Here is a 24,616-nt window from a genome sequence, read left to right on the forward strand (position 1 = left end):
GCAATCTATGAACTGGATCAGTAAATTGATGAACAAAATGAAATGAACGCCTAACCCAGGTCGGGAGGGGGGAGGGGGAAGGGGGGAGAGGGGCAGGGCGGGGCCCTCCTGACCATTCCTCACGTCACTCTCCCACCTTTTCCCCTCCCACATTGTTGGCCCGGACTAGCCAATGGAAGGCCGGCTCTGCGTAAGCTTCCTGTGCGCGTGCGCAGTGTCGCGTCGACAAGCCTCTCCATCGATAGGCTCGGAAGCAACTTCCTCCGCCTAGCACTGTCCGCGCAGGCGCAACCCAGCTGCCGTGACCGCCGCCATCTTCGCGGCGGGAAGAGTCGGGGTCTGGGACAGCTGGAGGCGGCGGTGGTGACAGGTATGGGTGGTTTCCGCTCGCGATAGCCCCTCCAAGTGCGCCCGTCTTCGGGCCACAGCTCTGGGTGTTGCTCCTATTCCCACCGGGCCACGTCTCTGTCCCCATTTTGTCTTGTCACTCTGGCTTCAGACTTTTTCGCCTCCTCACTCTTCCCGTTCAGCTCGAACCTTTGTTTGGAGCTGTTGGGGGGCCGCCCTGACCTGTGCTAAATGCCTCCTTCGACCCTCGGGACCAGTCCTGGGCGCAGGCTCCCCACTGCGGCCCGGGTCTGGCCCGAGTTGTTTACTGCGGGCGCACCCCGAGGGCCCCGAGCCGCGGGCCTCCCGGGCGGGGGGCGGGGGGCGGGGGGCGGGGGCGGGGGCTGGCTGGGGTCTGGGCCGGGCGGGCCGTGCCGAACCAATAGGTACATAAAGTTACTCGGCCTCCTTGGATGGACCGAACCCTGACGTTGGCCCTGCGGTGATCCAGGGACACCCGGGAGGAGAGAGCGCCGTTTCGGAGTCTCTGTTAAAGCCGAATCCGTCACCGCCTGTCGTTCTGTCCTTTCCCAGGAGTAGCTGCACGGAAGGGAGGATCCTCTACGTCTGCTCTCTCCGCCGGAAATGGCCAATGTGAGTAAAGGAGCCTCGCAAGGGGCAGCTTCGTCCAGTGCTAGTGTGGGAGCCCCTTAGAAGGTGGAGGCCGGGTTTGGGAGGGTGTCGGGGACATCCAGTGTTCCAGCCGGTAAATCCCTCCGGTGCCGCAGGGATTTTCAAGCGGGCGATCCCTGGCTAGCCGGGCACTGACCGCCTTCCCTTCAGCGGTTCTCAACCTGTGGGTCGCGACCCCTTTGGCGGTCGAACGACCCTTTCACAGGGGTCGCCTAAGACCATCCTGCATATCAGATATTTACATTACGATCCATAACAGTAGCAACATTACAGTTATGAAGTAGCAACGAAAATGATTTTATGGTTGGGTCATAACATGACGAACTGTATTTAAAGGGCCAGAAGGTTGAGAACCACTGCGAGATTGTCAGATCAAACATGACAGCAGCCAGCACGGCAGCCATTCCGTGTGAGGGAGTCAAACTTATATCTGTGTTTGTGGTCAGATCGGCAAAATACTGTGCGTGCTTCAGTATTTTGATTAGCTTTGTGTGCCACCAGACAGAAACGGTAGGAAGTCGCCGATTCGTGTGTGGACAGTGCCCGGGGAAGCCGGGGCGCAGCTGGAGCGCATCCTTTTCATCCTGGGGCACTAGTTCTTGTTCCTACACACTCAGGTTTAGAAATACATGCAGGGCCAGCATCCTTTCACTATATATTTTTTAAATGTATTATTTCAGTCAAATACTTCGAATCTGTTTTTAAGCTGTTTTTAAATTCTTTGTGAGCCAAACGGGATGTTTTGTTAGCAGTTTTCGTACAGCAAGTAACCTTCCAAATGCAACAAAATGAAAGCAAGAGATAGTATTCACAGAGACCAGAGGTATTTATTGGCTGTCACCGCCCAGTTATAAATCGGACACGCCCTAGCGTAAGGAGCTCATACAGTGGGGGACGTGACATAGAAAGGAAAACAGCAGCAATAAAAGTGGGAAGTGACTTTTTTAAAGCTACACACAGGTCGGTGCAGTGTGGATTCAGCTTTGCGGAGAAGAGAAAGTGGGGACCTGGGATCACTTAGTCTGAGAAGCGTTTGAGTTTTGTGGAAGAATGGGACCCAGAGAATCTAAGGTTTAAGTGGGAAGAACAGGAGTACGTACATTCAAAGGCATTCTGCCTTTCAGAAATCAACAAGTTAGTTTTGCCTTCCCGAGTATAAGATAGGTAGATAAAGTTACTGGGAAATAAGTAGATTGTAGACTTCTGATCAAATAATAGAGAGCCTTGAATGCCAAACAGTAATTTAGACATCATTTTTTAAATCATGCTGATTTAGAGTGGTGTGTGAGGGAGATTAGTATGGCAACAGTTACCCAGGGTAGTGTTTCTGTAATCGAACCTGATGTATTAAGCGGGAGTCTAATGATGTGACTATAGGGACAGGTTATAGTCTTGGCCACATAAGATGAATTTTTACCTCGCCATAACCACAGGAGGGGAACATTGTAAAGCAGCACGTGGTGGACATTAATTAGAATAGTGGGGCCTTGACTTACCAGTTTAATTCATTCCGAGACCGAGCTTCTTAAGGAGCTCGTTAACTCAAATTACTCTGTCAACTCAATGGCCAAGAGACAGCTGGTATCTCAAAAAACTCGTTAGTTGGGACACTTGTAAGTCAAGGCCCCACTGTAGAATGCTAGTATTTGACCTGGCTTTATAAATTAGTTCAGTAGGGTAAATAATTTGAAAGCTACTTTGTAAATCCTCTTATTGTTAGAAAGAAGGTCATATAAAGTTAATTTTAATATTCATGTACTTTTTAATATTTTATTGATTTTTCACAGAGAAGAAGGGAGAGGGACAGAGAGCTAGAAACATAGACGAGAGAGATCGATCAGCTGCCTCCTGCACGCCCCCCACTGGGGATGTGCCTGCAACCAAGGTACATGCCCTTGACGGGAATCGAACCTGGGACCCTTTAGTCCGCAGGCCGACGCTCTATCCACTGAGCCAAACCGGTTAGGGCTCAAATGTACTTTTAAATTTGGTGTTTATATGCATTGTAAACACTGAAAGGATGTTACTAATAAAATATGCAGATATGTGTGTCTCCAACCATTTCTTAGCGTACATAGCAAGGATCAAAAATGCCCATGCTTCAGTAGGAAGACAGGTAAATTAAGAGGCATTGGTGGGGAGTTTGACAAACTGAAATGTCTACTTCTGATATAAAGAGAGCAGTCTTCCTTAGCCACAGCATTTGTTGCTAACTATTGCCTTCCGGGAATCTGAATCCAGTGCTGCCAGATCTTCAAGAACAGCCAAAAATCTGCACCTTTTGTATGAAATCTCACAGTTTCTCAATGTTGACACTTAATTCAAATTTCTTGTGTAACACTGTGGACCACACAAAAATGTCTGTGGATGCATATGGGTATGTTTCATAGATGACCAGTTTTCAGTCTTTGGTATAGACCGTTTTTCTCCTCACAGAACTTAGGCCTAAGAAGTGCCCAAAACAGGGGTCCTCAAACTACGGCCCGCGGGCCACATGCAAATACAAATATTGTATTTGTTCCCGTTTTGTTTTTTTACTTCAAAATGAGATACGTGCAGTGTGCATAGGAATTTGTTCATAGTTTTTTTGTTTTTTTTTAAATATAGTCCGGCCCTCCAATGGTCTGAGGGACAGTGAACTGGCCCCCTGCTTAAAAAGTTTGAGGACCCCTGGCCTAAAAGACTGTTTCTATTTATATGCTAAAAGGGTTTTAAACTTGAATCTTAATAGCTTGTCATCTTCCCAAGTTTAGAGTCCTGGGTTTGTTTGAATTTAGTCATGTATAAAATACATACTTATCCTCAAACTAAAATAAGCTGGCTATCCTAATTTGGGGGCTATTTTATTGGCTGCTACTTGTAATCATGTTCATTAGTTGACCCAATGTCATAAAATCTGTCAAATTCCCACAAAATATTTCACTTCAACAATAAAAGATTTGAGAGCCATATAGGTTAAAGGGAAAAATTTGAAACTAACTTAGTACTATTGTGAGCTATCTATTTCAGTGGACAAATTAAATGCTGGTTTATTTTGCAAATAAAATGAAACTTGGTGATTAGATTTTCTTAGAATAGGAACAAAACTCACATTTCATTATATAACTTTTGTTAAAAGTTTTACCATGAAGAAAAATCAAAATAGAGTCTAGTGGCCTTGGTACTAAGAGGCTAAAATAATTGTTAATAATATTAGGCAACTTCAGAAATAAGCTTCCTGAAATGAAATTGTTTGAAGCACTTAGTACAAGGACCTGGCCCAAAGTAACTAACACTATTTTTTTAAAATATATTTTATTGATTTTTTACAGAGAGGAAGGGAGAGGGATAGAGAGCTAGAAACATCGATGAGAGAGAAACATCTATCAGCTGCCTCCTGCACACTCCCCACTGGAGATGTGCCCGTAACCAAGGTATATGCCCTTGACCAGAATCGAACCCGGGACCCTTGAGTCCGCATGCCGATGCTCTATCCACTGAGCCAAACCGGTTAGGGCAACTAACACTATTGATTGCTATTTAATATTGCCTCTTTCAGCTAATCTCTTATTAAGCTTCTTATTTTGAGGCTTTGCTCAAATATTTTTAATGTTTACATTTTTTAATTGTATTTTAGATTCTGAGGCATATTCAATGTGTTAAATGTCCTCAATTGTAAAGGTAAATTTAGAGTATTATAGAAACACCCAAAAGTCTCTAGTTTTTCTAGTAGGTAAAAAAAACATAATAATTACCACTTTTGCCTCCTTGGGCAGATTGAATACAGACACAAGGGAGTGCTTAAATTTTCAGGTAGACTGAATGCTTTGGAGACATGCCTTGCACTTAGGAGACTCAGAGAGAAGGTTGTATTCCAGGTCTTTAAGAGTTGGAATATTTAAGGCTTAGAATGTGAGGGAAAAGGACATTTTAGCATAAAAACTCTTGACAGTCTAAAAGAAGGCAAAGAAATACGGAAAATGTGAGGTAGATATTTTTATGTGACTAAAGAGTGAAGTAAGGGAAGAGAGGGTAAAATTAGTAATAAATGCTGTCAGAATAAGATCAGTTCTGATGTCTTGTACTTATGGTAAGAAATAAAGTCAGAAAGAACACATGGGTTGGATTTCAGAATACTAGGTGAAAGGGAAAAAGAACGAGTAAAGTGTCAAATGGGCTAGAGCTAGCACTATTTCATACCACCTCTCTAACCCCACTCCAGTCCATTTTCTGTGCTGCCCTTAATGGTGCATACCTTAAGATATCCATATTTTTATCAGTTTACTCCATTCCCTGCCTACAGGACAAAATTCTGATTTATTACCTTGATATAACAAGCCCTTTACTATCTGTGCCAAACACAGAGCCTTTTATAGTTGCCCACAAGTCAACTTTCAAGACTGTTTCTTACTACACTCCCCTATATCCTCCCTCACTGAACTTGTCACTCTTTGAATATATCTTTTACAGCTTCATACCTTTGTTCCTGAAAGTCGCTCATTGAAATTCCACTTTCCCTAGCAAATTTCTACAACACCTAATATACCCTCCCTGAAACTTTTTCTTCTCCTTCAAGGATTTCTTAATTATTCAAATATTTAAATAGAATTTTACAGATGACATATTTGTTTTTATTCTTTTCCACTAAACTAAGAGTTGGCAATTTTTTAATGTTTTACTGTAAAGGGCTAGATAGTAAATATTTTAGGCTTTGTGGGCCATAAAGTGTCTGTGCAACTGTATTTAATTCTGCTATTTCGAAAGTAGCCATATAAGTGGGTGTTACTGTTAACAATAAAACTTGCTTTATCAAAACAAACAGCAGACTGTATTTGGCTATAGTTTCCCAACCCCTGCATTAAATTATTCTGACTCAAGTATTTTACTAAAAGTTTATGCATTTACACAGTCATTCATTGTAACACCTCAGAGTCAAGGAAATGAACTTAGGATCAAAAAATGTACCACAAAAGTAAGTGCTAAAATGGGAGAAAGTGGACATTGCCATAAAACCAAGAGGAAAGATGGCATGGGAGATAATTGGCACAATTTATAGCAGTAAAAGAAGACAAGGGTTAGAAAATAAACAGGTTTTGATCTAAGGAAAGGTATTGAAAGTTCCATGTTTTGAGAATAGAAGAATCTTACTACTTGGAACTACTTGGGCTACCTTTTTAGTGCAATTTTTAGAGGTTCCATTCTCTCTAGTGTGCCGGGAGCCAGTCCATCCTTGCTGTTTCAAGGGACCTGGCATATATGGCATTCTTTTCTTAATATGTTTGCTCACCTTCTTGGCGCTGTGTTTTAACCAAAGTCACCTCTCCGAGAAAGGTTGAATCCCCAGGTAGGGATTTTCCCCTGAAGTTAGGGAGGGAATAAAACCCCTCAACTAAGTGCCAGGCGGGTAATTAATCCCTTTAACTACAAACAATCATGCTTAAACTACATAATCTTTTCTCCCTGGAATGGAGATAAGAAACACCCTAACCTTTGTAATAGAGATTGATAGGATTGAATCAACTGGTATAAATACAGTTGTAACAAGACAGAAACATTCAGAACTCAGAACTTAGAACAGAATCAAGAAGACAGAACCTACACGGAGCTTAGAGACAGAAGAACTTCGCTGGAGAGAGCATGCCGGAGGATCCTGGAGAGGGACTGGCCTCGGAGCCTAGAGACAGAGCCTAGCGGGAGAACATGGCAAGGGATCCTGGACTGAACCTGACTACAGAGATTGGCAGGAGAACCTGACTGGAACCTGGACACTGAACCTGACTGGAGAGCCTGGACAGAACCTGGCTGGAGAACCTAGCGAGGGAACATGGCTACAGAACCTCGCTGGAGATCCGAAGCAGAGCCTCTCTGGAGATCCGGGCTTGAGATCCTGGCTAGGCTGCTGATCAACTGAACGCTGTCTCCGTGTCATTCCTTCTTCGCCGACTCCGTCCACACCTTTGGGGACCCCTGGACCTGCTGGGGCTCGACCCCGGCACTAGTGTAGCACTCTTAACACATTTCGTACCGCTCAGGAGTTTTCTCGTGTTTCGCGCGCCATCTGTTAAGGACCACTCACGAGTGTTCTCATTTTTCACGCCCATGGAAAAATGAGCAAATCTAGATACTTATGTAAATTTTGTTTGGTCCCTTTTCATAGAGGAAAATGTTTTACGCAGTACCATACGTTAAAAAAGTACTAGGAACTTTAATTGTTTAATTGTTTTTGTAAATAAGAATGTTATAATTATTGAAAAACAACACTTAAAGTGCATTATGATGATTTAAATAACGTGCAGTTTGCCCAAAAACGTGTGGTCCCTGGCGTATGTCTTAGAGATTTCTATGCGGTACGCAATGTGTTAATTCTGGTCTTTATTGGAAAAGTAACTTACTACCTGTTTTAATATTCATGTTTATTTTTAAAATTATAAATATACATAATGCTTTTTATATGAAAAGAATAAATGTAGGTTTTAAAAGATATATTGCAGTGTGATTTGCCAGAGGTTGTCAAAGTATAACATTTATATCCAGAAAAAATAATTTAAAATTTTGTGTCATTTTTAGGTGCTCTGTAACAGAGCCAGACTGGTTTCCTATCTCCCAGGATTTTACTCTTTAATTAAAAGGGTTGTCAATCCCAAAGCCTTTTCAACTGCAGGATCCTCAGGTTCTGATGAGTCTCATGTGGCCACTGCACCTCCCGATATATGTAAGTAAACATTATTATTGCTTTCCTTATAATTGTTTCAAAACATTTTTAGTTGTGTTTCCTATAATATTTCTTCTTGAGGTTTTACAAATTTTCTAAAGTTAAGCTTATACCATTGAATATAGACCCAAAGTTCTGCCTAAATATTTATATCCAAAAGCTACAACATTTAAAAAAAAAAAGAATATTGGTTTCTAAAACTTACTTTCTTAAACACTAGAGGCCTGGTGCATGAAATTCGTGCACGGGGTGAGGGGGGGGTCCCCCTCAGCCCAGCCTGCACCCTCTCACAATCCGGGACCACTGTCTTCTAACTGCTTGCCTGCCTGCCTGGTCACCCCTAACTGCCCCTCCCCCACACACACACCCCGCCAGCTTGGTTGCCCCACGCAGCTTGCTACTCAGTTGTTTGGTCATCCCTCACTAACCCCCCTGCCAGCCTGGTCACCCCACACAGCCTGTTCAGTCGTCCGTTCAGTTGTTTCTGTTGCGACGGTCGCTTAGGCTTTTATATCTATAGATTAGTTTCTTTCTTCAAAAACATACAGCCCTCTCTGAAACAAATCTTTTAATGCTATTACACTTACCAATTTTTACCATTCTTTGCTGAATTTTTTAAATAGCTGGCACTTTTTATATATGTGTTTATTGAATCAGTAACTTATCCTCTACAAATTCTGCTTCATCTAATCCATCTTGCACATTATTAATCATTCTAAAACATTTTAATTCTGTCAATTCCTTAATAAACCTTGGTTACCTCCCACTACTTTCAGTAGCAGTTCCAGTCCCCAACCTATGAAAAATTTTCTGGTTCTAAAAAAATTTTTTTTTAAATTTATGTGATTAGGTAAATTTCAGAAGTGTTCTATGCCACAGTCCTATATTGGAGACTTATAATGCACACTAAAATATTGAGGGCTCTTAGGAACTTAATGTAATGTAATGTAATGTCCTAAAGGAATTGGTCTTGGAATCCTTTTTTTCTTGCAACACATTACTTACTGTGTAATTTAAGTTTACTTGAGCATGCCCCAGGTGTTCTTGCCCCAGTTTTATACTCCATCTCTAATTACTCCAACTTATATCTTTGGAAGGCTAAACATGTATGTATCATAAATGAAAGATTTGACATTCAGGGGTTTGTATCCTGAATATATAAAAAAATATATTTCATAGACTAATAGGAAAAAGACAGTAGGAAATCAGACAATTTTTTTCGCATGTTATGATATAAATTTTGTTTTTATTTTTACAGATTATAATCCAAATTCAGTGAAAATCCTATTATAATTTATTTTAAATTTATCTTTATTATTTTTAATATACTCTTTATTGTTACTAGTATTACAGATATCTCCCATTTTCCCCCTTTCCCCCCTTCTCCCAGCCCCTACCTACCCCCTCTCCGCCCCCCTAAGCCCCCCCACCCCCACCCCGTGACTTCACTACCCTATTGCCCGTGTCCATGGGCTATTCATTTAAGTATATAAGTTCTTTGGTTGGTGGAACAAGAAGAGAGAAACCAAACAATTTTTTAAAAAGTATATGAACAGACTATTCCTGGAAGAAAAAAACTAAATGACCAGTCAACATGAAATTATGCTCAAATCCACTATTAACATGGGATTTTTTTTTTTCAAGAGACTGTTAGATCTGAATAGTCTTTAAAACCCATCTTATTAAAAAATAGCTGATAGATTTTTGCTTTTGAACTGACTTCAGTTAATTATTAGTGTGTGTCAGCCTTATTACTCACAATGGTCTTCAGACTAATAGCATCAATATCATCTGGAAACTTGATAGAAATAAAGAATCTTGAGCCCCACTCCAGACTTAATAAATCAGAATCTACAGTTTTATAAGATCTCCGATGATTTTTTTTGACATTTTTACCTTCTTTTTCCTTCACCTGAGGATATATTTTTATTGATTTTTAGAGAGAGAAAGAGAGAGAAACATCAATCAGCTGCCTCTTGTAAGCTCCCCAACCTGGGACTGAACCCACAACCTAGGTATGTGCCTTATTGAATGGATCCTGAAACCCTTTGGTGTATGGGACAATGCTCCAACCAACTGAGCCACCTGGCCAAGACACTGATAATTCTTAAATACTTCTTAAAAGTTTAAGGAATATTAGGCTAGAGTGTTTGGGGTTAAGAATTATGAGACATTGTCTAGATTCAAGAGGGAAGAGTTTTATGATTGATGGATGTTTGTCATAGTTCTAGAAGATGAATATGATGACACAATCTAATGATGCAGCAGTCATATTTCTTTGGCCATTTTTAGTCACTCAGTTTGGACAGAGTATTAAAAAATGTTTTTATTGCCACCTGATGTCTTCGGCAATCATCCCTTTCTGTAAAACAAAACTCCTACTTGAGAATTTCTTTGTTTAGTTTTCTACTTTATTCTTTCCTGGATCTTTTTGAAATTTTCTTTTTTTTTCTTTTTTGTGGTAAGGCATCAGAATTTATTTATATGCAAACTTTGGGGTATTTGTGAATCAGTTCTTATCTTCTTCACAATAATAACAGAATAAGAACCATAATAGAAAAAGTGTATTCCCAGGGATTATTTCAGGTCTGCCCCAGTCTGTTACTTAAGATTTATAGCCATGGGTTTGTGGCCCTGAAATTTTTCATGATTTTGTTTTTCATGAAAAGACCATGGCACTGTACTCCTGTGCTCCCTTCAGATTTCAATGGCAGTCAAAGGCATAAACAGCAGGTCCAGGGGCCCCCAAAGGTGTGGACGGAGTCGGCGAAGAAGGAATGACACAGAGGGAGCGTTCAGTTGATCAACATGGTTGGGTTCTCTTGCTGGTTCTATTGCCAAGTTCTGTAGGTTCTATAGCCAGGTTCTGTGTCCATGTTCTCTTGCTAGGTTCTCCAGCCAGGTTCCCCAGCCAGGTTCGGTCACCAGATTCTGTAGCTGGGTTCTTCAGCCAGGTTCTGTCTAGGTTCTCCAACCAGGTTCTGTTGCCAGGTTCTGTCTCTAGGTTCTGTGGCCAGTTTCTGTCCAGGATCTTTTGCCATGTTCTCTCGCTAGGTTCTGTCTCTAGGTTCTGTCTCCAGTTTCTGTCCAGGATCTTTTGACATGTTCTCTCTAGCGAAGTTCTTCTGTCTCTAGGTTCTGTGTCTAGGTTCTCTGTAGGTTCTGTTGAAATTTTCACAAGTTAGGATATTTTTAAAAAGTGAATGAAGCACTGTTTCTCTCCTTCTGTAAGTATTTAATCCATGTTAACTCATTCGGCTGGGTAAACAGCATTATGTCACATGATTCATAAAAGATTTTTCCAGCTCATCATTAACAAAGCTTCATGCCCCTCCCCTAGGGTAACCCCTGTTATGTTCAGTACTAGAGGCCTGGTGCACGAAATTCATGCACTGGGGGGGCGGAGGGGAGGGGAGGCTGTCTCTCAGCCCAGCCTGCACCCTCTCCAATCTGGGACCTCTCGGGGATGTCCGACTGCTGGTTTAGGCCCGATCCCTGCGGGAATGAGCCTAAACCAGCAGTTGGACATCCCTCTCACAATCTGGGACTGCTGGCTCCTAACCACTCGCCTGCCTGATTGCCCCTAACCCTTCTGCCTACCAACCTAATCACCCCCTAACCGTTCCCCTGCCAGCCTGATTGATGCCTAACTGCTCCCCTGCCGGCCCAATCGCCCCCCCATCTGCCTCCTCTGCAGGCCTGGTCCCCCCAACTACCCTCCTCTACCAGCCATCTTGTGACATTGTGGGGGCAGCCATCTTGTGATGCAAGGGTGTGAGGGTCAATTTGCATATTACCTCTTTATAGGATAGGATGTTTCATTTTAGACCACCCCCCCCCCCTTTTTAAAAACATAAATAAAAGATTTTAAAATACTATTCTTTGACTTAGCTTTTTCTCTTAAGGTAATGTATCTTGGACTTTGGTATCAGTAAAGATTTACTATATTCTTTTTCATAATTATCAAGCATTAAATAATATGGACTACAGTACTTTTATTAAATTTCCTAATAATGGACTTGCTTGGGAGCTGACAACTGGTTGCTTTGATTAGCAATTTGGAAATAACACGAAACTATATTCACATAGGAAAGCAAATTTCAAAAGTCTTATCATTTAGGTAAAAAATACCCAATTCTAAAAAGAATTCATTCTTTCAGTCTCCCAGTATACTTTATCACTAAGGAAAAAATGAATCATTATGTTGTTTCTTTTCAGGCTCTCGAACAATATGGCCGGATGAAATAATGGGACCATTTGGGCCTCAGGACCAGAGATTTCAGCTTCCTGGGAACATAGGTTTTGATTGTCATCTCAATGGGACCGTGTTACAGAAGAAAAGCCAGGTTCATAAAACTTTGCCTGATGTTTTAGCAGAACCTTTATCAAGTGAAAGACATGAGTTTGTGATGGCACAATATGTGAATGAATTTCAGGTAAATTGTTAATATCATATATTCTGTTTTTATAATGCTATATTAATTTCCATAAACAGTACTTTTTTTGAAAAAGTAAAAGAAAAATATGTAATTCCAGTATATACAAAAACAACATATATAGATTTTTGAAAGTTGGCATTGTCCTATGTATTTTACGTTAGATTATAGTCTTTTTAGGTAATTAAATCTTCAGAACTGTCTTTTGATAACTGCTTATTTCATCAAATAAAGATAATTTGATTATTTCTATATTACTGAAAATTTAGATTTCTGTTTTTCACTTTTATAAATTGTAATTATTTGTATATGGACTAAATTCCTGCTATAATCCTTTAGCTATTTAAAAACTTAAGAAAATTTTGAGATCTCTGAAATTCTTCAGATGCAGTAATCTAAACAGGAAAACTTACAATGGGCTTGTGTTATTTTAAATACAAATTTTGAGGGTTCTTTTTAATGAATGTTTAAACTGCTATTGCATAAATGAATGTTTTTAAGTGAGTTTTTTTTTTTTAAATATATTTTATTGATTTTTTACAGAGAGAAGGGAGAGGGATAGAGAGCTAGAAACATTGATGAGAGAGAAACATCGATCAGCTGCCTCCTGCACACTCCCCACTGGGGATGTGCCTGCAACCAAGGTACATGCCCTTGACCAGAATCAAACCTGGGACCCTTCAGTCCGCAGGCCGACGCTCTATCCACTGAGCCAAACCAGTTAGGGCTTTAAGTGAGTTTTTAAACTAATATTGCTTCATTGCCAATCAAGTGGAAAGCTATGTGCTATTCAGAGTTTCTGTCAAACCCCTGATTCTTGTCATTTTTCACATTTCTACATAGTTTCAGGCTAGGTTCTTGTTAATACCATGTTATTAAAAGCAACAACCCCTTACAGTTATTATGGATTATTGTGGGGGAGGGGTTTGTCCCTCAGCCTAGACTGCACCCTCTCCAATCTGGGACCCCTCAGGGAATGTCCGACTGCCTGTTTAGGCCCGATCCCTGTGGGACATCCCTCTCACAATCCGGGACTGCTGGCTCCCAACCGCTCACTGTCCTGCCTGCCTGCCTGATTTCCCCTAACAGCTTCTTCCTGCCAGCCTGATCACCCCTAACCACTCCCCTGCCAGCCTGATCAATGCCTAACTTCTCTCCTGCCAGTCCAATCGCCCACAACTGCTCTCTCCTGCAGGCCTGGTCGCCCCCAAGTGCCTTCCCCTGCAGGCCTGGTCACCCACAACTGCCCTCCCCTGTTGGCCATCTTGTGACCACATGGGGGTGGCCGTCTTGTGTGATGGCACGATGGTCAATTTGCATATTACCTCTTTATTATATAGGATAACCTAATACTGGGATACAGCTGAACTCCCCTGATTTTTTATCTCAAATAATTCCTTCTCAGTCCTCTTGGCTCCTCCTCTATCTACCAATCACATGATATTTCCCAGACATTTCTGTTCTCCATCTTTTCTTTTAAATTAATTCCTGGTCACTTATTCCCTTGGCTTCCTTTCTCAGGTGGTGTTTTTATAAATTCTAACTTAGTATTTCTACCATTTCTGAGTCTATTTTTCTATCTGCCCATCAAACATCTTTGGATATCTCACAAGTCCCAGACTTTGCATGTCTAGTACTGAATTAGTTCTATTTTCTCTCAAAACCTGTTCTTTCATATTTCTGGAGTATAAATGACTTAGCTATCCTCATACTGTCCCAAGATAAAAATTATACTGCCAACCTTGACTCCTCTCTCCATCATACCTCCATAAATAGTAATGAAATCTCATTGCTTTTATCTCTTCAAGTAGCTTTTATATTATTTGTGCCCTTTGACTTTTCACTAATATTGCCAGAGTTCCAGGCTACCTTATCTTACCTAGATTCTTAGAGGCATATAATATGATGGACTATGGAGAAAGGATAAATCTAGGTTCAGAGGTTAGCTCTGTCATTTACTTAATGAGAAAATGACTTACCTTTCATGGCCTCTGTCTCTATTAAAATGGGGATAATAATCTCAGGCCAGGGCGGGGATGGGCTAGAAGAGGTCAAGGGCAGGGGAGAAAGGGACTTATGTATTATTTTCAACAATAAAGATTTTTAAAGTAATGATAATAATAATCTCAGGCCCAGAAAGTTATGAGGATTATATGTGAAAGTGTATGTAAAGCAGTAAGTGATTAATACGTTGGCTTTTACTAGGCTATACCTGCTTCTCAATACCATACATCTTCCAAAGTAATACTACCATTAGCTTTTTATCTTACCTGGTTATTCCTCATTTCTTACAAAGTCAGAATTTCGTAATGTATAAATATGGCCTTCCACAATTTTGACCCTTATTCCCACCTTACCTCCCTCTACTTTCTACTTTCTCTGTACCTCAGTTACAGCATGCTTTTAATTTTTTTAAATACACCATTCTTTTTGACCATTGAATGCCTTTACCACTATTATTACCTCTTGCTGGACTCTTTTCCTCCTGAATTTCTAACCTATATTGGCACCTATTTTTTTAGCTGTCAAACATGCACATCAATTAAAATTTAGCTCAAATATGATGATTTCAATTTTTTTCTGATTTCTCTCAGCAAAGCAAGTTTCTTCCCTATCTATAATGCTAGAAAACTTTCTTCATAACTCTAGCATTTTTCTTATTGGATTGCATTTATTTGTTCATGCCATTTTTCTTCTACTAGTTCTGATATACCTAATAGTAAAGACTGGACTTTTTACCTTTGTAGTGCCTGTGCTTGTCAGTGTCTTATGTATAGTAGATGCCCAGTAAATTTCAGTTGAATAAAAGTCTCTAAGCTCTTTCTATAGGAGAGGCTGCATATTTAGTCATCTTATTTTGTAAGTTAGTGTTGTTATCCCCATTTTAAAGATTACAGAATGAAAGAAAAGAAAAGATAATTAGATATCACCAAAATATAATGAGCACAATTACGGTATTTTAGTTAACTTCTTAGCCAACTTCTATTCATATCAAGTCTCATTATATCAGTATATTTATACATTCTTGGTTTTTTATTTCGGTTTTTTGTTTGTTTTAGATTTTTCAGATCCTGTATTCATCATAGAGAAAAGTTTGAGTGTATCAGAAAAAAACTACTACCCACCAATAGTTAGATTAGGATTATAAAAAAAACTTTCTAGGGAAGACAAGTTCATAACAGGCAAGATATTTTATTTGAATTCTAGATTTTGTTTACTTATATTTCTTTTCCCCCTAGAGTAATGATGCACCTGTTGAACAAGAAGTTAACAATGCAGAAACATACTTTGAAAGTGCCAAAGTGGAATGTGCAATCCAAACATGCCCAGAATTGCTACGAAGAGGTATGTTGTGCTTCTATGCATTTTTCACTAATGTATATTTGATAATGGTACTAATTTTTTAATGTATTGAATAATGTGCTCCGTAGGAATTGTAATATTTTGTTTTACTTAATATTTTACCATGTCTAGAAGAAAATGATTACATGTCCAAGATAGAGGCTTTCAGATGTACCCTGCCATCTGACCTCATGCCATTGTTTAGGCATAGTAGAATTTTTAATAACTTTTCCCCTGTAGTTTTTCCCTAAAGTCATTTCACTCCTCTGTGATTATTACAGCTAGAGTTACATGAGCTGATACATAATCATAAGAAAAATCTTAATAACAAACTTTTTAAAAAAATTATAAGACCATAATATGTAACCCTTCAGAATTGTTGTCATTAATATTTCAGTTCATCCAACCAGAGCAGAAGTGAAACAAAATCAAATTTGTCATCCTTTTAAAAAATAATATGCATTTATAAACCTGAGTTGGTACCACAATAATTTTAACTTAATCATCTTTCTAAAGAAGTGTTTTTATGTACTGATTCTCTTTTTTAAAACCAAATTATTTTCTTCTTGGAATTTTTTTCTTATTTTATTTATAGATTTTCAATCACTGTTTCCAGAAATGGCCACCAACAAACTAATGATTCTGACTGTAACACAGAAAACTAAAAATGATATGACTGTGTGGAGTGAGGAGGTAGAAAATGAAAGAGAAATGCTCTTAGAAAAGGTAATTTCTTTTAGTTGGTGACAATTTAATTTTATGATTTTATTTAAGTAGGAATGAACCAATGTTTTAAAATGCTGGGTGTCTTTTCTAGGCTTTATTAATTCTCTGCTAACTTATTTCATTACTAAAGAGCTTACATTTTTTCTAAGAATATCAATGCCACAATTTTGAACTACTAAGATTCTAATACTTTCCTTAATTCTTTTGAATTTAGTTTTGTTTTAGGACATTTGGAAAATAGGGTGAAAAAATAAAATACACTCTTCATACCCATCTCTCCCTCTGTCTGACCTTCCTTTCTCCTTCCATCTCTCTCTCTCTCTCTCTCTCTCTCTCTCTCTCTCCCTCTCTCTAAAGCAGCAGTTCTCACCTGTGGGTCACGAACAATGAAAATACATCCTGCATATCAGATACTTACATGACGATTCATAACAGTAGCAAAATTAGTTATGAAGTAGCAACGAAAATAATTTTATGGTTGGGGGTCACCACAACATGAGGAACTGTATTAAAGGGTCGCGGCATTAGGAAGGTTGAGAACCACTGCTCTAAAGCATGTAAAATAAACAATGAAAATTACCCCAGCCTTCTTCAAGGAGTAAACGGTAACTGTGTCCAGTGCAATAATCATGTCTTTTGCTTTTAGTCTGAAGATATGTTTTAACTTTCTATAACATTACACAAAGATAGATTTCATTTTTTGTAAAATCTACATTTACATCCTATGGGCAAACCATACTTTTTTTTTAAGTTACTTAAAATTTTCCTTTAGTAACTTACAAGTTGAAAACCAAACTTTTTCTTTTACAGGCGGTGAATATATCTGTACATATATTCTTTATGTACACACTTGTATCTCTAGATTTCTAAATAAGGAAGTGCTAAATTAAGGGGTATGCTCATTTTAAATTTTGATAGGTGCTGCCAATTTGCCCACGAAAAAGATCGTCTTAGTGTATAAGCTCTCACCCTGTCTTACCTTGGATATAAGCATTTCTTTTCATTTTTGCCAACCCAAGAAATGATAAGTGACTTAAAGTCTTAAATTTTAAAATTATGTAATTACTACTCTGAGGGTTTTTTGTTGAGTTGTATCAATTTATTTGTCTGAAAGATAGAAATATTCCTGTGCCTGTATGAATGGTTAGGAATAACTCACTTGGGTAATCTTAGCTAACTATAGTTTAAAAAATTAGCTTTACTAATTTCCTTGCAGGATAATGTTAGGAATTACTGTACATTTTCTTTATATATTGGATGTGTGATTCTCTTCATTTGTAAAAATATAATTTACACCATTAATAGTGTTTTGTAATGATGACTTCATAGTACTTAAAAGTCCCTTGTTGAGCTTTGTTAATAAATTTCATGCAGTAGGCAACAGTCTGAGCAAGTTATATGCTAGTTAACAAGGAAATTACAGAGAGGCATTAAGACATTATTTCTGACTTGTAGAGATCTGAATTTAGAGAGTTGAAATTTAAATAGGCATTAACTCAATAAACATTTTTATTTACATTTCAAGATAATGTTTACTAAATTTATACTTATTATTGTCACTAGAGAGCTCTTATGTGTATAGCATTTTTTGACCAATTAAAGATTCTGAACCTCTTTTGATACTAATGCCATTATAGTTGTAAGTCAGTTTTTTATAACCAACTAGTGGCCCGGTGCATGGATTCATGCACATTGAAAGGAAATTAGAAGAAATATTTTAATATTGCTCTTTGCCCTCTCTATAATAGAAGTGCCAACCAAATTCACGGTCAACAATGACAGATCAAAACACACGTGTACGATTGTCACCAGCAAGAGCTTTATCTGTATCACACATGTGCAAGTCAACTTAGCCTTTTGTATATATACAATAAACTTGCTTAATTAGTCCTGCTTTCTGATTTAGCTGAACTTTTTCCAGCCCAGTGAAGCACCCCAACTTCTCTTTTAGGTAATTGTCAGCAACACAGCAGTAAATATCAACATGAATCAGATTATTATTGTAGATCATCCAGGGGGAACAAAGGGTAAAATATTTAACTGCAGTAATGTTTGACTCTGTTCTGTGCACTGAGAAAACCTGAAGTCATTTTCAAGGTCCACCATTTCTTTTCAGTTGGGTCAAGTTTCTAAACTTTCTTAATCCCCGTTTTCCAGCTAATGAAAATAAAATAGGTTTCTACCGAGTCTCCTATCTACCTACTCCAGGACTTCTATGAGGATCAAATAAGATGAGGCACGGGAAAAACACTTCACATTTGGTTAAAGTGTGAAATGTTTGCACCTGGTTATAAAGCAATTCGTGTTCCCGACTGAAGAAACTCCAAGGAGGCTAGTTGCTAGGGAAAGGAAGCCGGGCATTGCTATGTGATGCCATTACCCAGTGCCCACAGCCACTATTTCCAGGCTGGGCTGGGCTGTGGGCCGCATTTTGTGCCATGGGGTCTCGGCAGCATTGGCTGCGATTTGGTGGGCTGTCGCTCTGGGGTGGTGGCAGGGCCTGTGTCCCACTTGGGGGAAGCCAAGTGCTGCTTTGTTGGTGCCAGGTCCGCGCTGCCTTGCACATCATGGCAGCTCCTGCATTGAGCGTCTGCTCTCTGGTGGTCAGTGCATGTCATAGCAACTGGTTGGATGGTCAGATGGACAGCATATTAGCCTTTTACTAGTATATATAAATTTCAGGGCTTTGAAATGGTATATGCTTCCCCTTGTGATTTTTAGTTTATGGGGGGAAAAAAAACAGATTTTTCTATTTTTAGATATGTTAGTGATTATTTTAGAACCACATGTATTTTCCTGGCCAAATAGGTATTTTATGTTTTATGGTTTAAATGTATTTTTCCAGCAGATGTCAGTATTCAATATTGACGAATAGAAATCTTAAGAGAAATACTTAAACTGGATCTTTTTGTGATAATAATGGGATTCTTTTAGTTAAACATTACAAACATTTGATTGTATTGTTTTTTCTTTTCTTACAGTTTGTGTATAACACCTCTCTGCATGATAGTGATATATATTCTAGTGACTTTTCTACATCATTCAGTAGTTTTTTCTATTTTTAAGAATTACGAGGATTAATTAAATACAGCAATAAATAGAAATATTAAGTGTGAAGGTAATCTAAAGAACAGTACAGTGGGGCCTTGACTTACGAGTTTAATTCGTTCTGAGACTGAGCTCGTTAAGAAGCTCGTTAACTCAAATTACTCTATCAACTCAATGCAAAAAATCGGCGGAGAGACAGCTGGTATCTCAAAAAACTCGTTAGTCGGGAGGGACACTCGTAAGTCAAGGCCCCACTGTATTAATGTTTCTCATTAGTTTACAAGAAAGTATTGGGAGAAAATAAGTTAGCTTAAGTTGTATACTAGTACATCTATAGCAGGGGTCAGCAAGCTTTTTCCGTAAAGAGCCAGGTAGTAAATATGTTAGGCTTTGTGAGCCAAAGGCTCCAACTATTCAACTTGACTCTTGTATTGCGAAAGCAACCATAGACAGTATATAAATAAATGGGCCTGGCCATGTTCCAGTAAAACTATATACAAACAGGCAGCCATCCGGGTTGGGCCCTCAGGATATAGCCCATATTCCTAATGTTTTTACTTTTGAGGATATCAACTGAAGTCAGTGAAGTCTGTTTGCTCTGAGTGGGCCAGGAATCCATATTACGTAGCACTGCACACACCCTGATATCACCATTCAGCTCTCAGTTGGTTCTTTCTGCTGGGCCTCCCAGAATCTCACCATGTGCGTGCACAGCTCAGCTCTTGACCAGTCAATTGTGCTGCAAACTACCTGGAGCCTTGTTTGCTTATCTCCCTCTTCAGTACCTATTCCACAAATTCCATATGCTTCAGCAGTCCATAATTCTTGTTTTCTACTACCTCCTCAGTGCAGTGACACCATTATTTGCTTGGAATCCACTTTGCCTGATGACTAGAGGGTATACCCAGACAAAACTGAAAAATATGGGGAATCACCTCATCTTTTCTCCATTTGTCAAAGATAACAGTTTTGTCTGACTGTTATTCAGGACCTAAAAATAGTTGCCTCATATATTTTTGTCACTTTTATAGTTTTCAGCAGATGACAAGTTTGGTACCTATCACTGTTATTGCTGAAAGTGGAACTATACCCCATTTTTTAAAAACAGGTATAATAAGTTAATCTTTTTTATTGATTTCAAGGATAGGAAGGGAGAGGGAGAGAGATAGAAACATCAATGATGAGAGAGAATGCAACCCTGAGCATGTGCCCTGACTGGGAATTGAACCATGACCTCCTGGTTCATGAGTCTACATTCAACCACCGGGCCACACTGGCCTGGCATATCCCCTTGTTTTTAAACATTTATGGTCTCTTATTTTTTGTGCTTTTTTTTTTTTTTTTTTAACATTCTAATCTGGGTCCTAATATTTGTTACTTCTCCACTGGTTAGACTTCTGATAAAGCTAATAAAGTAATCATAAGAATTAGGATGGCGAGGCCAAGATTTTGACTAGGTGATACATGTACATGGTATATAATAATGATACACTATACAAAAGAAATGGTTTTATAATGAAAAGTAAGCATCCTATCCCATGTATCCATTTATCCTGTTATTTCTATGTACCTTTTCAGAAGTATTTCACGACTGAGAGGAGATAGATGTGTTTTTGAAGGGCACATAAACAAGTATATGATTTTAATGTTTATTCAAATTAATGGTTCAGATCTTTTTATTTTGAACATTTTGTTTTTCCTTTCTTAGCTTATTTCTAATATTTCCATAGTGTTTCAAAATAGCAACTATAGCTTATAGTTCATGATAAATTGAGGAATCAATAGCACAGAACTGATTAGAATTAGTTTCTAAAATAAATAGTTTAGAAAAAAATACACAATTTAGACTTCTTGAAAAAAATCAAAATGTTATATGAACGAACCATTAATCTTTTAGACTGGTGAAAATAATCTTATGACTTTATTAGTTTCAAGTTGTTACTAATCTTACTGAATTCTCTGAAGCAAAACATTTATTTTAAAAATTTATTATAAATAAAAATCCATAGCCCTGCTATCTTGAGCATATTATTTGTCTTTTTCTATGCAGTTTATCAATGGTGCTAAGGAAATATGCTATGCTCTTCGAGCTGAAGGTTATTGGGCTGACTTTATTGACCCATCATCTGGTTTGGCGGTGAGTAATTAAATTAAAAGTTTGAAAGCCAGGTTATGTAACTTGAAGTAGAAATGGTTTTTATTATTGCGAAATTCTTTATAACTATAACCTTGGTAAAAATAGATCATTTAAGATTTTTTCAAACCTCACAATTTTACCCAAAAAAGTACAACTATGAGTCAGTTGCATTCACAACTTGAAGGGACCCCTATCACTCATACTTAGGTTTCTCCATTATTTCCATCCTCATTATTTAATTTATATTGAATTGATATGTTTATTGTTTGTTAGTTGAAAATTACCTGTAGTTTCTTTAAGGAAGAAAAAATATTTTTAGAAGTAAGGAAATATGGATGATAAAAGAAATATTTGGAAAAGTAACAATTTTAAAAATTAACACAAAGTTATATTTTGAAAATAACTGAATTACATTGTAACATTTTAAATTCTGGGTATGTTTTTTTGGTTAAAATAGTAATTTTTTTTTTTTAAATCTCAGGAATATATACTGTTTCTTCTCTAAGTCAAGTAAGATAGAGTATAGACTGAAAATGAAGAACTTACTCTGGACTTTAGCTTCCTTTTCTTGTAAATGATAAAGATGAACCACAGATGATTATCTAAAATTTATTCCATCTTTAAAGGTGGTGCAATGTTATGTGTTTGGTCCTAGATAACATGAAATTTGCTATATCATTCATTTCACATTTCCAGAATGCACAGGTATTGGGGGGAGAGGAGGTGTTAGGGCAGTTTATTTGTTTCATGTGACCTTTTTATTATTTGTTTTTTAAAAATATTTGGAGTATTAAAATAGATACATGTTTATGTTTGCATAAAAATTATTGCTACATTGCCTTTCTTGCTAATGAAAATACTTCATTTTTTAAATTTCCTCCAGTTTTTTGGACCATATACAAACACCACTCTTTTTGAAACAGATGAACGCTATCGTCATTTAGGATTCTCTATTGATGACCTTGGCTGCTGTAAAGTGATTCGTCATAATCTCTGGGGTACCCACGTGGTTGTAGGAAGTATCTTCACGAATGCAACACCAGATAGCCATATTATGAAGAAATTAAGTGGAAACTAGTAGTAATGTCAATTTATTTACTGTACTATTTCTACTTAGCATTTGGGTTGATCTATAAACACTGTCAAAGGCTTCAGATTTTAAAATTTACTTATTTCTAGGTATTTATTTCAACATTTGTAAATTTACAGCATTGACAAGGATTTGTGATTTTTAAATCTCAAAAGTTCATATTGTCTGTGAATACATGTTAAGCACATCCACATTGTACAGAATGTGGTAAATAACATGTAACTATGGTATGATATATTGTTACTGCTCCCCTTTATTGGAAAAACCTTAATTTTAATTATTTTCTGCAAAAATAAATTATACATTTGCTTACGGTATTTTTTTTCCATTGCAATATTTTTTAAATGTGGTGCTTAAGACTCCTAAGAAATTGTATTAATCTTTATAAAGTAGTTTTTTAATGGATGTGATTGAAAATTCTAGTTTAACTTTTCCTAATTTTCTTTTTTCTTATACCAGTCTTGAGTATTACTTTGAAATAATGTACATATAGGAAAAGAATAAGAATAATACTACATGTATAAAGGCATATGAATCTCATCCTTATATATACTAAAGGAATAATTCTTTAGCTTCTTGGTTGTAATAAATAAATGTGGATTATTTTGAGACAAAACTATGCCTCAAGCTGTTAAATCATATCTCTCCAGTTTTAACAAAAGATGCAAACTGAGACATTACAGTAATACCTCATTTGTGACAGAGCTAGTTTTTACAGCATTGTGAACTTTTTTAAAAAATCACACCTTTTCATTGGTGAGGCTTTGCCAATAGGAATAGAGACAAATCTCAGGAGAACAAGTAACTTCTACCAAATGAATTATTTCATTTTTGTCACATTTGCAATTTTACTTCAGTGTACTTAAATGAAATTCCATACTCATTAAATACGCTTCCTTAAAATGAAAACAGGCTAGAAAGATGAGGTTGCGATGTTATAATCTGCTTTGATCTTGTCGTATATAAAAACAGATGCTCTCCTGCTGGGGTGGTCCAACCCCAGCTGGTCCAGAGGTCCCCAAAGGTGTGGACGGAGTCGGCAAAGAAGGAATGACATGGAGACAGCGTTCAGTTGATCAGCAGCCTAGCCAGGATCTCTAGCCAAGTTCTGTGTCCATGTTCTCTTGCTAGGTTCTCCAGCCAGGTTCTGTAGCCATGTTCCCTCGCTAGGTTCTCCAGCCAGGTTCTATCCAGGTTCTCCTGCCAAGTTCTGTTGCCAGGTTCTGTCCAGGTTCTGTTGCCATGTTCTCTCGCTAGGTTTTCCAGCCAGGTTCTGTCACCAGGTTCTGTACAGGTTCTCCTACCAGGTTCTCTCGCTAGGTTCTGTCTCTAGGTTCTGTGGCCAGTTTCTGTCCAGGATCTTTTGCCATGTTCTCTCCAGCGAAGTTCTTCTGTCTCTAGGTTCTGTGTCCAGGTTCTGTGTGGGTTCTGTCTCCTGTTGTCTTGTTACATCTGTATTTATACCAGTAGATTCCAATCCTATCTCTATTCCAAAGGTTAGGGCGTTTCTTATCTCCATTCCAGGGAGTAAAGATTATGTAGCTTAAGCATGATTGTTCGTAGTTAAAGTGATTAATTACCCGCCTGGCACTTAGTTAAGGGGTTTTATTCCCTCCCTAACTTCAGGGGAAAATCCCTACCTGGGGATTCAACCTTTCTCGGAGAGGTGACCTTGGTTAAAACACATAGTGCCAAGAAGGTGAGCAAACATATTAAGAACAGTATGCCATTTATGCCAGGTCCCTTGAAACAGCAAGGATGGACCAGCTCCCAGCAAATTCCCCCTTTTTTATTTTTTAAAAGCAGGCATTAAAAAGAAAAACCCCAAATGCTCTCTTGTATCCATTTTAAGAGTAGGATTGGCGCTTTCCGCTATTACCTTAGCCCTGATCTATCACCCCAGGGAGAGCTTGCCAATCCTGCACTTTCCCGGGGTGGAAAGGCTGCAGTGGAGTTAAGGATAAGGCTCCTTGGGCCTACCTCCTCCCATGCCTTTACATTTACCTTTCCTTCCTCAGAAAAGCATGGACATACTTCTTGTATAAAACGTTCTGTCTGACTGGGAGTAACCTTAATTCCTCTGCTAGCAAACATATGTGTTAAAAGATCAATACAGAGTCTTATTT

The 24,616-nt window shown here is 38.4% G+C and overlaps 1 protein-coding gene across 2 annotated transcripts; it reads left to right on the forward strand.

Moving 5' to 3' along the window:
• Positions 1-229: 229 nt before the first annotated feature.
• MMADHC (metabolism of cobalamin associated D) lies at positions 230-22,807 on the forward strand. 2 transcript variants are annotated; one of them, XM_059704516.1, is made up of 8 exons: positions 232-370; positions 922-981; positions 7,567-7,711; positions 11,930-12,147; positions 15,387-15,492; positions 16,085-16,215; positions 21,314-21,400; positions 22,284-22,807. In XM_059704516.1, the coding sequence occupies exons 2-8, from the start codon at positions 973-975 to the stop codon at positions 22,476-22,478; spliced, it is 891 nt and encodes a 296-aa protein (XP_059560499.1). In that variant the 5' UTR covers positions 232-370; positions 922-972; the 3' UTR covers positions 22,479-22,807. The 2 variants fall into 2 exon arrangements, with proteins under 2 accessions (XP_059560500.1, XP_059560499.1); XM_059704517.1 differs by lacking the exon at positions 21,314-21,400 and having other exon boundaries at positions 230-370.
• The last annotated feature ends 1,809 nt before the right edge of the window (positions 22,808-24,616 follow it).

The sequence above is a fragment of the Myotis daubentonii genome, chromosome 7 (genome assembly GCF_963259705.1).
Source record: "Myotis daubentonii chromosome 7, mMyoDau2.1, whole genome shotgun sequence".
Taxonomy (NCBI): Eukaryota; Metazoa; Chordata; class Mammalia; order Chiroptera; family Vespertilionidae; genus Myotis; species Myotis daubentonii.

Coding starts and splice junctions, on each gene's coding strand:
- MMADHC (XM_059704516.1), top strand. Junction 15,493..16,084: donor CCCAGAATTGCTACGAAGAG/GTATGTTGTGCT, acceptor TTTTATTTATAG/ATTTTCAATCACTGTTTCCA. Junction 21,401..22,283: donor ACCCATCATCTGGTTTGGCG/GTGAGTAATTAA, acceptor AATTTCCTCCAG/TTTTTTGGACCATATACAAA.